This window comes from Sus scrofa, chromosome 9 (genome assembly GCF_054392235.1).
Source record: "Sus scrofa isolate SSC_HxYL_T2T_F1_AM1 chromosome 9, Sscrofa_HxYL_maternal_Yorkshire_Landrace_v2.0, whole genome shotgun sequence".
Classification (NCBI taxonomy): domain Eukaryota; kingdom Metazoa; phylum Chordata; class Mammalia; order Artiodactyla; family Suidae; genus Sus; species Sus scrofa.
In genome coordinates this window covers 3,659,009-3,673,977 of record NC_139391.1, presented here as the reverse complement: position 1 = coordinate 3,673,977, position 14,969 = coordinate 3,659,009, and the positions used below count along the sequence as shown (strand labels likewise).

Here is a 14,969-nt window from a genome sequence, read left to right as displayed (position 1 = left end):
AGAAATGAGAGACGTGTTTTAAATACACTGAAGATTTCACTTTTCAGAAGGAGAGACACGTAGGAAGATGCTGAGATAATGCCAAAGCAAGTAAAACTTAAAAAGAAACAAAAAATAGCCTTAGAGCAAATGCTGCTCTGGTTTCTTTTTTTTCTTCAGTTTTATTATTCATTTTATGCTGCTCTGACTTCTATCCCCACAGACTTTTCTGGCCTTTTCTTGAATTTCATGGAAATGGAATCATAGAGCAAGTACCCTTACATTTTTCTACTTACATTTTGCTGCCTGTGAAGTTGCCTAAATCAGAAATACAGTCCCAGTTTGAGTAGAATCCACGGTTTGAGAAAGAGACAACGGTTTATCCATTCTCCTGCCGATGGCTGTTAGGGTTGGTTACATTTTGTGTGTCTATTATGAATAAAACTGCGCTGAACATGTTTTAAAAAAAAAAAAAAAAAGACGGCCTTTAAAGAAATTGAGATGTTTGTTCATCATTCGAAAAGTGTTAATAATTCACATGAGGTTCAAATAAAAATAAAAATAAAGGAACAGATCGGGCTTCATAGTGACCAATTCTATGCAAATCCCATTTAAAACTCTTAAATGGGCGAAATAGGAGTGCAGTATTTTCTCTCTGAAAAATACTTTGTGTTTTCTCGGTAATATTTTCTTCAAATTCTTCCTGCATTTTATCATTGTAATGCCATAATAAAAGATAAGTTAATGCCAAGCCACTCAATTGCATGATTTTGGATGTCCCTATCTATTAAGCATGTGCAAGAAAATGTGACAACTTCTCAGTGAGTTTACAGGCTCCGTGGACAGTGTCAGGTGTGTACATGCAAACAGGTATGAACATGTAAGGATGCAGGTAAGACACTCACAACCAGGAAACGGACTGCCTGCAGAGCACATGTCAAAGTAGGGCTGAATTCCCAAAAGGTCCTTTCTCTTTTTTTGGCTTTTTGCCTTTTCTAGGGCCACTCCTGCGGCATGTGGAAGTGCCCAGGCCAGGGGTCCAATCAGAGCCGCAGCCACCGGCCTACGCCAGAGTCACAGCAACGCGGGATCTGAGCCGCAGCTGCAACATGCACCACAGCTCACGGCAACACCGTATCCCAAACCCACCGGGCAAGGCCAGGGATCGAACCCGCAACCTCATGGTCCCTAGTCAGATTCCTTAACCACTGAGCCACGACGGGAACTCCGGTCCTTTCTTTCAGCGAGAAAGACAATCATTTTCTTTCACCATCTGCCAGCCTGTGTGAACTCCGATGGCCTTTGGGGCCTAAGGGAGCGGGTGAAGAGGAGTTCCCAAAGGGCAGAGCCCCTGAGGCCCTGCAGTTATAACCACCCGGGTAGTCAGCAACTTTGCAAGCTCCAGTGTGAGTAGAGCCAGACCCCCATCTTCACATCCTCGGCGAGTGAGTCTGGGTGACGGGTGCCCGGGAGGCAGCTATTCTGAGATTGACCAGGAGGCAGGAGGGACCTGCCTCATCCCTGGAGATCTGTGTCCTTCTCCACTGCTGAGTCAGTGCTGCTGAGACCATCTGCAGGCGGGATTTTGGATACTGCTTCCTACCTCAGGCGAGTGGGCACGGGGTGAAGCCTGTGTTCAGAGAATTCTCTGACCCTTTGCTCGGTGGTGACAGAGATGCAGAGGAGCGGGAGTTTGTCTGTGGGAGATTAGCGGGTGGGGGGAGCTGAAAGTGCCTCATCTGGAGCCCAGGCATGAAAATATGGGCATTTCTATGAGGAACACGGAAACTGGGGGCAAAGCCTTTGCCCGCAAATGCTGGGCTCCTGGGGCGGGAATGGAGTCTGTTGCACATAACATAGCAGGTTGAAGATAGAGTGCACACCCGGGGACCGTGGCAAGTCAGAAAGAAGATCCTCAGATTTCGGCTCAGTCTAAATCATTTCCAAAAAGCCACAGCTGCCCCAGCCAGAAAACGATGTCAGAAGATCAATGAGGCACCTGTCTGGATGCCCTTGGTCACATGTCTAACTGCCCTTTGGAGAGGTGTCTGACAGGTCTGTCTGAGTCTGGGGAGGTAGTTGGTCCCTAACAAGCTTCCGCTTCTTAAAGCAGAGCTTCCCAGTGCTGCGCTGTGGGCCAACCTGCCGGGGAAAAGCTTGGCGGCTGGGTCTCCGCCTCAGCCTTGGACCATCCGCCTTCTCGGGCTTCGTCCTCACCTGGCTGGAACCAGTAACAATTGGCTCCAGGTCCTCAGCCCCAGGGCTACCACTGGCAAGTTCTGACTGCAAACAAAGATGGAAAGAGGAGAAGGGAGAGCTTGATGCTTCCTTCCTCGACCTCGGAGGCTGAGTAGGTGGTGCAAGGCTTCTTGAATGACCCATGGATGGAAGAGCTTTTAGGAACAAACATTCCAGAGAAAAGCAGAGTCGGTGAGTGGGGGAGAGAGACCAAACAATCCTCTAGCATTGTTCTTAGAAATTTCACTCTCCAGTTAGAAGCCATTATCCCCAAACTCTTCTAGAAACCGAATCATGCCTCTTCGCCAGGCTCCCCCGTGGATACACGCACGTCTGAACCACCAGTTGGCTGTACCCTCTGAAGGTCATTCCAAGCTTTTCCCTGCTCTGTGCAGAGAATTCTTATTTCTTTCGGGATGTCCTTTGAAATCCCTAAATGATAAAGCTTCTCGAGGGTAGTGAGATTTGGGACCATGACTTGTAAGACTTAAATGTGACACTTTTGCAGAGTAAGATCAGAGGATGAGATGAGCAAAGGCCAACTGACAAAAAAAGGCAGGAGGTGGTGTTTAAAGGGGACTTTAGGAATTCCACAGCCTGAAGTTGTACAAGGTGTGGATACAGCAAAGCTCACAGGACTTCCATCACTGCAGCAAGTGGTGGGCTTCGTGGGTTTTATGCCTCGAATGTAGAAGCCAATGAATGCATTCCAAGAGGAAGAGGGAGAGCAAAGTGAGTTGAATGCACGGAGTGCCCAGAACATGGAGAAGGTCCTTTGGCCACAGCTCAACACTGGAAGTTGTATTTCTATGGACTCTTATCTTAATGACACCCTGTACTTTCATTAACGCTCACTCTTGGTGGGCAACTCCACCCGGCAAATCCCTGAACTGCTAGACAAGATGAACTAAGTTGCGATGAAGAGGGTGAGGTATGAATTAGGGGGAAAAAAACAGAAAAAATGTGACCATGAAAGTTGCTTTAGAACTTTTATTGACTCCTGAGGGGTTGCCACTTAGAGGGCAAACCCAAGAAAACAGTAATAAGAGTCACTACATGAGTCATAAAGGACAGAACCTCTAAAATTCATCCCCAAACTGTCAACGTCATTGCTAAGTGTATTCTGCTATGAGCAAGAGAAGAAGAATTGGAAGACCACCTGAATCTCTTCTGAAGGTCCGGTGGGCAGGCCGTGCCAGGCAGGCACCAGCTGGACAGGACGCTTTGCCTGGGGAAGCTGAGGACCAGGAGACTGGGGGCGGCCCGCCTCCCTCCTCTGAGAGCCAGCCCAGGCTCCTAACCGGGACCCTCTGAGGAGGAGCCTCCGGGAGCTGCTGGATGAGCAGGGCTGGAACTGCATTGGGACCACAGAAATCGGAACTGGAAACGAAAACACGATTTGAACCTCAACAAAAACAAAGTAGGTTCCTACTGGCATGAACATAGCGCTCAGTTCTGGGCCCGCGGTGGCATTAAAGCCTCCTTTCCATCGTCCCCCTGCCTCCCCCCAGAGCTCTCTCTCCTCCACCAGTTCGAGTCTCAGAACTAGTAATTTTGTCATGAGTAAGGTTTGTTTTTTAAAGAATAATTTTGCGGAGGAAAGCTCGTCATCATAGAATTAGCTATGAGCGCCAGAGCGAACCTCGAGCCTAGAAGTCACGCAAATCTAACACACTGGATTAGAATTACACAGGACTAGGGTGAGCCTAATGCTGTATGAAAGGTTATGATTTTGAAAATCAGTTCTCTTGTTTGTAACGTGGTGATAATATTTAATCTCCCAGGAAGGTGAACGATTACAGGCAATGAAGCCCTAGATGTTAGGGAACAATTCCCACGAGGTGGTAGGAGTTCAGAAACTACACCGCATGTTATTTTATATCATGTTAGCGAACCTGGTGGGACATAAAGAGGGCAGTTCCTAAACGCCTGAGAAAAGTTTCTAAACTCATGAGACAGCACTTTAACAGAGACCCCCGGTCAGTGTAGACAGATTTGAATGCAGTGGGCCACGCGATTGAAGGACCCCAGGACGACCTGACCTGTGCGTTCTGCCAGGCTACAGCCTTCTTTGGACTCCGTCACGACTCAGGCGGAGGAGAGCCTTAGATCCTTCCTCTAGTGTAAATGAGGGCACCACATCCCTTTATCCACAATTCTTTTCTCCAGACTCTTCTCCCCCTCAGCCAGTCAGCCTGGCCCACACTCTCACGACAGTTTGGGCGAGACCCTGCGGTTGCCTGCAGTCCTTGGTATTATTACCTGCTATCCCCAGAAGGGCTCTGGTTTTACCTCCTTCAGAGTTAAAGGACAGGTCTCAATTCAGTTATCTGACCCTGGTACCTGACAGCATGTGGTGGGGGCGGGGGCGGGGGGAGGGGTGGGGTGTTGGGGGGTGGGGGTTACATCATGAGAACAATGGCAACCTTGAACTACTGCCTGGAAGGCTGGGGGGAGTGTGTACCTGGATCTCTATACAGAAGATGGGAAGGGGAGCCAGAAAGGAGAAGGCAGGGCTTGACAGGTGGACTTCACCACTCTCCCACTGACGGAATTGGGAGAGTCAACTTTCATCCTCTTCAATAATAGGTATCCGTACAGCATAGCTGGGTGGGCGTTGCTCATTCTCCTTTTAAAGTTGGCTCTTCCAGCAGGTAGGAATGCTACCAACATGAAAAGCTAGAAATAGAGCAAGCATAAAGCAATCTTTAGGTAGAATCCATACGTGCTCAATCAAACAACTTTGTAGATAAAATGCAAAGTAACCAACGCTGCTTTCAGTTGATAATGTTTAAACATCTATATTTAAAGCAAAATAAATACAGCTGAAAGCTCAGATTGGTGTGGCTGGGGGTCTGGGGCCATTTGTCTGGTGCCTAGTTTGTGCCGGGCTCTGCTACTTATTTGCGGGTGTTGTTATAGTTAAGTTGTAGATACGGTAGTCCATGTCTTCATTTTTTTTTAATGAAGAAGGACCATGAGTACAAATTTAGAGACGCCCCTGGTGTAAACAGCTCTCTAAGTAAGCTCCTCTTAATTTCTGTAAAGTTTCAACTACTCTACCAAAAATTAACCTTGAAGTCAAATATTTATAAAGAAATCATATCACCTGATCCTTCTACATTTGTTTGTTTGCTTGTTTTCTGTTTTGGTCGCCCCACGGCATATGGAGTTCCCGGGCCAGGGGTCAGCTCTGAGCTGCTGTTGCTACCTATGCCACAGCTGTGACAGCACTGGTACATTTAAACCATTGTGCCGAGCTGGTGATCAAACCTGTGTCTTGGTGCTGCAGAGACACCAAAGAGCCCATCACGCCAGGGTAAGAACTCCATCCTTTTGCACTGTTTTAAGATAATAAGAGTAGGGCACAAAGAGTAGACAAATGATTTCACTTCGTGCTGGAGACTCTGCTAAAATCCACAAGTTTCACCTAAGTAAAGGCAACTTCTTCTGTCTTCGTGACACTTGAATCAGTAACTAATTTCATCCTTTCTACAGATCACTAAAAGGAACCTGCAGGAATATTTGACACAATATGACAGCCCACCAAAATGGCACCATCGCCACTGAGGTTTCACACTTCCTCCTGAATTGTTTTGTCAGGTCCCCCAGCTGGCAGCTCTGGCTGTCCCTGCCCCTCAGCCTCCTCTTGCTCCTGGCCCTGGGGGCCAACGCCACCCTCCTGGTCACCATCCGGCTGGAGGAATCTCTGCACGAGCCCATGTACTACCTGCTCAGCCTCATAGCCATACTGGACATGGTGCTCTGTCTCACCGTCATCCCCAAGGTCCTGGCCATCTTCTGGTTTGACCTCAGGGCCGTCAGCTTCTCTGCCTGCTTCCTCCAGATGTTCATCATGAATTGTTTCTTTGCCATGGAGTCCTGCACCTTCATGGTCATGGCCTACGACCGCTATGTGGCCATCTGCCACCCTCTGAGGTACCCATCCATCATCACTGACCAGTTTGTCGCCAAGGCAGCCATCTTTATTTTGGCCAGAAATTTCATTTTGACACTGCCCATCCCCATCCTCTCTGCTCGACTCCATTACTGTGGCAGAAATGTCATTGAGAACTGCATCTGTGCCAACATGTCTGTCTCCAGGCTCTCCTATGATGATATTACTATCAATCGCCTCTACCAGTTTGCTTTAAGCTGGACTATGCTGGGCTCTGACCTCATCCTCATCTTCGCCTCCTACACCCTCATCCTGCGGGCCGTGCTCAGACTCAAGGCAGAAGGTGCCGTGGCCAAGGCCCTGGGCACCTGTGGCTCCCACTTCATCCTCATCCTCTTCTTCAGCACCGTCCTTCTGGTTTTTATCTTCACTCTGCTTGTAAAGAAGAAGGTGCCCCCGGATGTGCCCGTCCTGCTCAATGTCCTCCACCATGTCGTCCCGGCCGCCCTCAACCCCATCGTTTATGGGGTGCGAACCCAGGAGATCAAGCAAGGAATCCAGAGGTTGCTGAAGAAAGGGTGGTGATGAGCACAGCTGAGGCTCTGCCCCCCACAGTAGGAGGAGTTTTGGATCCATAATGGATGAGTGGCTTTCTAGGCCTGTAAGTCTGTTTGAGTTTTTCAAGTATGCTCATTTGTACCTTTTTTTTAAGATTTCACATGCAAGCGATATCATGTGATATTTGTCTTTGTCTGGCTTAATTCACCTGAAAAGCGAACTTGTGGTTACCAAAGGGGAATGGTGGGGGAGGGATAAATTAGGAGTTTGGGGTTAATTTATTCACACTACTGTATATAACATTGATAGCCAACAAGGACCTACTGTAGAGCACGGGGAATTCTACTCAACGTTTTGTAACAACCTGTTAGCGAAAAGAATCTGCAAAAGAATAGATGGTGATTGATAGACAGACAGACAGACGGATATAAAGTTGAATCACTGTGCTGTACACCTGCTGAAACGAACACAACATTGGACTTCATGTTTTAAGAAAAGAAAATATAAAAGGAAATATAATGAATGAGTGAGCTGAAATTTCTATCTGTGAGTTTTAATCTCAAACTGGATAAACTGGATCCTGTGTTCTCTTCAGGACAACGTCAGTTTCATTTTAAGTCTCTTCCTCTCAGCCTTCATCAGGCATCTCCTTAACCCTTTCTCCTTTTCTCCCAGACATGTAATCCAAAATTGCCCAAAACCTGAGACTCCTGGGCACATGCTAAAGTTGGACATTTCTACAACTGTTAATCTGTCAAGAGTCTTATATTCCTGAATACACAGCTTTGCAGATTATGTGGGCTGCGTGGTGCGATGTGTTCTTACCCTTGTTTCGACAGAGGGTCCTGAATGGGGGAAAGTTGCAAATGGTGGGAAATTGACTCTTTTTCTCTCACCCTCGACCACCTCATCCGCAGACCTGGTGATCTTTTGTAATGTGCATGGCAAGAGGACAGGATTTTTCCTGCAACAATTAGCAGAGTTTTACTAGATTTATGTACTTATTTTTTTGTCTTTTTGTGGCACGTGCAAGTTCCCAGGTTAGGGGTCGAATCCGAGCTGTTGCTGCCGGCCTACACCACAGGCACAGCAACCCCAGATAAAAGCTGCATCTGTGACCTACACCACAGCTCATGGCAACGCTGAATCCTTAACTCACTGAGCGAGGCCAGGGATCCAATCCTCATCCTCATAGAAAATAGTCAGGTTCGTTAACCACCGAGCCACACGGAAACTCCGAGTTTTACTAGATTTAAGAGACTCCCAATTCTCCTCCCCAGTAGATCTGTGCTTTGGACTTTTGTCTTTTGGATTCAGAGTGTCACAGTTTATCGTATGCAAACACCTCCGCCAATGTGTTAAAAGAGTGTAAGGATTGTTATATGTGATCCAGGAATGATACTAACATATGCATTAGACTATCTGAAGGTTGCTTTTTTATTCTATACACAGATTCTAAGCACATTTTGTATCTTGGGAGTTCTGAAGCTCTTAACACAAAAATGAATAGGAGGTTGTTACCCTCAGAAGCTCACATCTTGATTAGGATAAATACAAATCTGATTTTCCTTGTAACAGGAGATAAGAACGGTACCTGCGGGGCAGAAAGACACAGCAACATAGGAAAGCAGTGGCTAGAGAGTTAGAAGGCTGAGGTGTAAGCCTTGCAACCCCCCCACAAAGGGTTCTTGGGGAAAAGAGGTGTTTCACATACTCACCATCTGTAACCTGAGAACAGCGAACAATTACTTTTAGAAGATCTTTTCTCAATACGAGCTTTTGTGCCTCCACAACAGCTTCTAAGGAAGATCTCTCCATGGTCCAAACCAAGACTGTCTCCAAAGCCTGAGCCCCTCCCTCTTCATTGGAAGCACTTGCAATACATCCTTGGTGGACTTAAGCCTTCATTCTGCCAAGCTCTGCCCATTTCGTCTTCTTCTTCATCTCACAGTAAAGAATAACAGACTGTGATTTAAATTACTGCCCCTTCATAACACTGGGAAGTACTACCTGAAAAACGAGCAGGTGCTCACATTTAAAAAAAATAATTAATGGTACATAATTCATACTTTAATTGGGGTTAATACATTTCTCAAAAGTGAAAAAACAGTCTGTCAAGATCCAAGTTCACACAACAGATAAGCTTTTTCTCTGTTACTTGAAGAGAAACTCCCCCAAATCTCATTCTCGCAAATATTTGACATAAGAAGAATGGTTTGGTTTAAATGTGCATGAATGGATACTGACGGGGGTCCTACAAATAGAAAGATGTGTTTCCAAGGTAAATGTAAGCTGCTCTCTCTTAGGAAATACAAATCGTCCACAAGTTTTCGCACTATTGTGTATAAACACCTACTCATCGAGGGCCCCCAAATTGGGAGCCACCCTCTGTACCAGGGTCACCCCGCTTGTTTATCAAACCCAGATCTTTCAAATTAGCTGCGAGATGAAACATGAATGTAAAAAGGGGCACACTGGGGATTTAGAGCCCATACCCCCACCCTCCCAGGACTGAGGAAATTTTATACAAGCTTTGTCTTCCAAGGAATACTGATAGTTACATTTTTAAAAATACTCGTTTGATGGCTTTGCATCTTTTTTTGCAACTTTTACACAGATAGAGGACCCATATCAGAGCATTACTGATAGAGTCATCTGATAAACAAGGTGAGCAGGTTAACAATGGCTTTAGTCCACAAAAATTAAGAATTTCCTCTGAAACAGTCCTCTCCATAAAAACCCACATATTTTTAAACTTTCACATGACCAAATTTAAAAAAAAGAAAGCATTCAATTATTTCCATAATGCATTTTATTTAATCTAGTATACCTAAAATATTATTTCAACAAAGAATACATGTAAGATCATTTAATAACAAATACTGTGCATGCTTTTGCTGTGTGCTGGGTCTCTGAAATCCAGTGTGTATTTTACATTTGAAGGATGTTTCCCTTGGGACTGCCTGTTTTGAGGACTCAATCACCACGTGTGGCCACTGGCTGCTATATTGATCAGTGCAACACTGAACGTTTGCTTTTCAAAGGCAAATAAAAAATGGGTAGGAGAGTAATTGGGTTGGGGAAAAATGTACCCTTCTTGGGAAAGAGTTACAGCTGCATTCTTTTTTCTTGGCTGGGATCTTGCCCTCTTTTTTATGTCTCACTGTGTGGAAAAAAGGAAAGGAGGATTTTAGAAGAGGCGTGATGACGTCTTTGCCTTAGAACGCCGGCTGACGTGAGCCTCAACCCCAGACCTCCATGTGTGAAGACGAAATGAAGAGAGTGTTCATTTATTGGGTGTTTACAACCTGCAGTCTTCAAATCTTGCAGTGACAGAGCTGAAATGGAGCTTTGGCAGTCACAGAACTTAGTGAAAGATGTAAACAGAAACTTTACTCATGATTAAGTGAAAGCTAATAGCGCTTAGAGTAAACAATGGATGTTACCGTCAAAGGTTTATCAGAAGGTAGATGATAGTAATCATAATTTGTACTTTTTCAACTTCTCTTTATGCTCTTTTGTTTCCATAAAACATATGTTCTATGAAATATTTAATAGTGAGATTATTATAATTTATTACAAACATGTGAGCAGAGGGAGTTCCTGTTGAGGCTCAGTGGGTTAAGGACCCGACATGGTGTCCATGAGGATGCAGGTTCGATCCCTGGCCCCGCTCACTGGGTTAATGACCCAGCACTGCCACAAGCTGCCCCATATATCGCAGATGTGACTTGGATCTGGCATTGCTGTGGCTACAGCGTAGGCTGGCAGCTGCTGCTTCAATTTGACCCCTAGCCCAGGAACGTCCATATGCCGTGGCTGTGGCCTTAAAAAGGAAAAATAAAAAGCACATAAGCAGGAAACCTGTCTCTTTAAACCAAATCGCCATTATCTATAAAATGTCAAATCTCAGATTGGGTTGGTGGACCCTTGCCGTCGGCTCACACATTACCCATATTTAGACACTTCCTCCTTTATCCAGAAAGATTAAGACAGACGTTTGCGAGAAGACCCAGCCGGCCCTGGACGTTGGGCTGGGAGAGCACATACAGGGAATGGTCATGACCCTTGAGGCCAGTATTTAGCACCATGTCACCCCCCACATCTGCTTTGACATCTCGTGGCGAGAGATCCTCGTTTGCTCCTAAGGTTTGAGCAACGAGTAAATGGGCAAGGTCCGTGTTTACAAGTGCAAAAGCCCTGAACCTGGAAGAGGTGGAAGTCCAAGAACATCCATGGGTAGGAAAGACGTAGCCAAGGAGAGTCGAAGGCAGGGATCCAAGAGGGTCACCGCTTGGAAAAGAAAACATTATGAACAATCTTATGCCAATAAATTTGACAAACGTTTGGCAACGAAACAAAATGAACAGATTCTTGAGAGACACAAAGTATTACAACTGAGTATGGTAACTAATTTTATGTGTCAAATTGTCTGGGCCTCGAGATGCCCAGGTATTTGGCCAAGTATAACCCACCCTGAGTGTTACTCTAGGTGTCTCTGTGCAGGTGTTTTCGAGGAGATTAATATTTAAATCAGTGGACTTTGAGCGAAGCAGTTCACAGTGCAGGTGGGCTTCACCTAATCAGGTGAAGGCATGCCTGGACCAGAAGGTCGGCTCTCACCTTGAGCAGGAGAAAATTCTTCAGCTGACGGTCCCAACTTCATCTGCAGCCTTGGCTCTTCCTGATTCTACCTGAGATGCTCATCATGGAACATTAGCCCTCCGGGGTCTCCAGCCTCATCACCCTGTCGGTTTTGGAAATGCCAGCCTCCATATTCATGTGAGCCAATTATTTTATTAATATACACTATATACAAAATACTGTATGTATTTTATGTATAGTATAGATTATATAGATATGTATGTGTGTTCCACACATTTGCACACATACATAAGTGTCCATAAATATATACATTATATATACAATATGTAAATAATATCCCATTGGTTTTGTTGCGCCAAAGACCCTTGGCTGATACACTGACATGAGGAGAAATAGAGGATGTGAATAGAGGAGTTCCTGCTGTGGTGCAGTGGGTTAAGAATATGAATGCAAAGGTTCTGGATCTGGGGAGGTGCAGGTTTGATCCCTGGAGCAACGCAGTGGGCTAAAGGAGCCAGCACTGGCACAGCTGCAGTGTAGGTCCTGGCTCAGAAACTTCCATATGCCATGGGTGTGGCCATTAAAAAAAGAGAGAAAGAGAAGAAGATCTGAGTGGAATTCCCTCTACTAAAAAATTCTATTTGATAACCTTTCCATAAAGAAAAGCCTGCATGTGACTTCCATGATGCATTCTAGTAAACCTTTAAGGACAAAATAATAGTCCTCCTTCAACAACTTAGAAAAGAAAATCATTCTTAAGTCATTTGATGAGACCAGATTTACCCTGATAACAAAACAAGAGTTCCCATCATGGCTCAGTGTTAACAAATCCAAGGAGGAACCATGAGGTTGGGGGTTCGATCCCTGGCCTCGCTCAGTGGGTTAAGGATTCAGCATTGCCATGAGCTGTGGTGTAGGTCGCAGACGGAGCTTGGATCTGGCATTGCTGTGGCTGTGGTGTAGGCCGGCAGCTGTAGCTCCAATTCGACCCCTAGCCTGGGAACCTCCATATGCTGCGGGAGCGGCCCTAGAAAAGACAAAAAAAAAAAAAAAAATGCTAGCATAAAGCTACATCAGGATCATGATATTAATATGCCACAATGTGAAGTGTGCAGGTTCCTCAACTCTGGGCACCAGACATCCCAAAAGAAAACAAACAAATAAAGGAAAACTCCATTTTCCATAACAATTATCAACTCAAGATCAAACGGCACTTTGTAATCTTTCATTGTAGCAAAAATACCTCTGCCTGAGTAGCCTCTTTGAAAAATGCATTTCATTTCTCAGTAACTAAGTTTTTGTTTGTTTCATTTCACTGTTATCACTATAATGTCACAGTTCAGTCATAGCAAGTGGTCACTGTCCATATTCAATAACGTTCATGCACGATACCCGTTCTCCCATGAGAATGAGCTTGATGCCCACAAGAACACGTGAATGCAATTATTGCAGCCTTGGAGGGACGTGAAAGCAATACTGCCTGTACATGTGTGAATATTCGGTTCTATATGTAAGTTCTTGGTCTCCAGAGAAACGACGCCCTCACAGCAAGGCTTGGAGACAACGTAGCACCTCGGAGGGCTGGGCTCCCAAAAGCTCTTTCTCTCGGCTCAGACACCACCATCCTTTTCCCTGAAAGAGTACATCCCAGTGGTCCCCAAAGGGCCATAAGTGCTTCCTTGTCTTGATTTCCACCTCCTCTCGAGGGAGTAGGGTGGGCAGTGTCCCCCAGGGCAGGGTCCCTGAGGCCATGGAGGTTATAACAGTCTCAGCTTATGTGGGTTACAGCTCCAGCATCAGCGGAGACCATCCCGGTGCGACTGCATCCTCTGAAAGTGAGTCGGGGAAGGAGATCGTGGGGAGGGGCCTGAGGGGCACGGGGAGATTCGCCAGGAGGCCGAGGGGCCCTCTGTCTTCAGCCCAGACCTGTATCCCCGAGCTTCTGCCAGCCAGGCGTGCTTGCGCGGTCTGAGCAGAGGTGGCAGAATCAGTGTCCTGTGTGACAAGAGGAGTCTTCCTGACTGCCTCGGCCCCAGCTGGGGGGTCGTGCACCATACCGGGGTACACGTTAAGCTGGGGCTTGTCCTGGGAAAACGAACGGATGTCTCGGGAGAGCTGAGGAATAGGACCTAGTGGAATGAATTGGGCGCTTTCAGTCTGAGGTCTGGAAATTTAGAGATTTCCCTGCAAGAGAAAATCTGTGAATACACACTTGGTGAATCAGGGGGAGGAATAAACTCGCTGTGGTGACCCATCAGAAAACAAAGATGTGTGTGTGAGGGCAAGGGGAGGGAGAAGCGAACTCAGTTCATCGAAAGCATTTCTAGAAGCCGAAATGCTAGTACTAGAACGATCTGCCAGGGGGGAAAAAAAGTACTTTTTTTGTCTCTATATCCAGTCTGTAAGGTTAATAGACAGACTGGTGGCTTGTAAGTCAAATATACTCTGATAAATTTTTAAAAATACAAAACGCATTGGGGGAGGGAAGAATTGGGAGGGCAGGAATAACACATACGCCCTCCTGTATAAAATAGACGATTAATAGAAGCTACTACAGGATTGCACAGGAAAAGCAACTCAGAAGTCTGCATCACCATATAAGGGGGAAAAGAATGGCTGTATTTACATATATGCCTGATGCACTTTGCTGCACACCTGAAGCAAATACAACATCGTAAGTCAACTACCCTCTAATAAAAGAACATTGGAAATAAATAAAATAAAATCAGCTTTAAAAAAAGGAAAAAACAAAAATAAGAGACAGACTGGTGGGACGGCTTCACATTTAACCAAACAGCATGGGGCAGTGTCCTGGCAGTGGTTGTGTCTCCTGGTCAGCTTTGGCCAGGCACGTCTGGCCCCTGGTCCCCCACTTCTCCAGGTGTCTGGCACCAGCCCATCTCTGAGCTGCCTCTCACTATCCTTGCTCAGTTTCCCAGCTCTTCGATTTCCTGGGTAAGCAACCCCTAGTACTAAGTTCCTTTTCCCAAAAAAAAAAAAATCTTAGGTTTCTATTTTCAAGCTTAGAACCTGACTGATATATTCAAAATATCAGGGACACGGTATATGCATCATATGAGAGAATAAAATGTTGAATTCACCATTGATGAATCGAGTAAAATAAAAATTTTAATAAGAAAAATAGCATGAGGCTAAGCAATCCTTTTCATCCCTTCCACATCTCAGTCTGTGCTTCCAGGGTGCTGTGACATAGCTCCGTCCTGGACCCTAGGCATGAATTCGTTCCCCGCATTGGTCTCCAGCTTCACCTGGCTTCCTCAGCTTGACCCTGATGAACACAAGAAATAATTAGCTCTGAGGGCTCAGTCCTGCTCTTGCCATCAACTGTCTCTGATTACAGAGGGCGACTGAAAAAGGCAGAGAAAAATATACACACACATCCAAGTCATCCAAGTGCTTTAGCCCCACAGATGATAGATTCTCATTGTTTACTGGAAATTATTGTCTGAAGAAAGAAAAGAGAAAAAGGCCAAAAATATTCTTTAAAAAAAAATGGAAAATAAGATGGACAGTTTTTCGCTTCTACTCCCCAGAAATTCTACCCTAGTGCTGGAATAATCTTTCCAAGACGCTCCAGGAATTTTTAAAATATTTTATTTCTTTTAGGTTTCCTTATGGATCCTCTTTTCCGACAGGTGCTTCCCTGTGGCCGGGTCCTCCAGAAATCAGG

General features: G+C 45.6%; 1 protein-coding gene across 1 annotated transcript; it reads left to right on the top strand.

The window, feature by feature from the left end:
- The first annotated feature begins 5,752 nt into the window (after window positions 1–5,752).
- LOC110255251 (olfactory receptor 56A3-like) lies at window positions 5,753–6,700 on the top strand. The gene has a single exon (XM_003129436.5). The coding sequence runs from the start codon at window positions 5,753–5,755 to the stop codon at window positions 6,698–6,700; it is 948 nt and encodes a 315-aa protein (XP_003129484.2).
- The last annotated feature ends 8,269 nt before the right edge of the window (window positions 6,701–14,969 follow it).

What these genes read in the sequence shown, in the direction of transcription:
- LOC110255251 (XM_003129436.5), top strand. Translation starts at nt 5,753, where the DNA reads ATGACAGCCCACCAAAATGGCACCATCGCCACTGAGGTTTCACACTTC.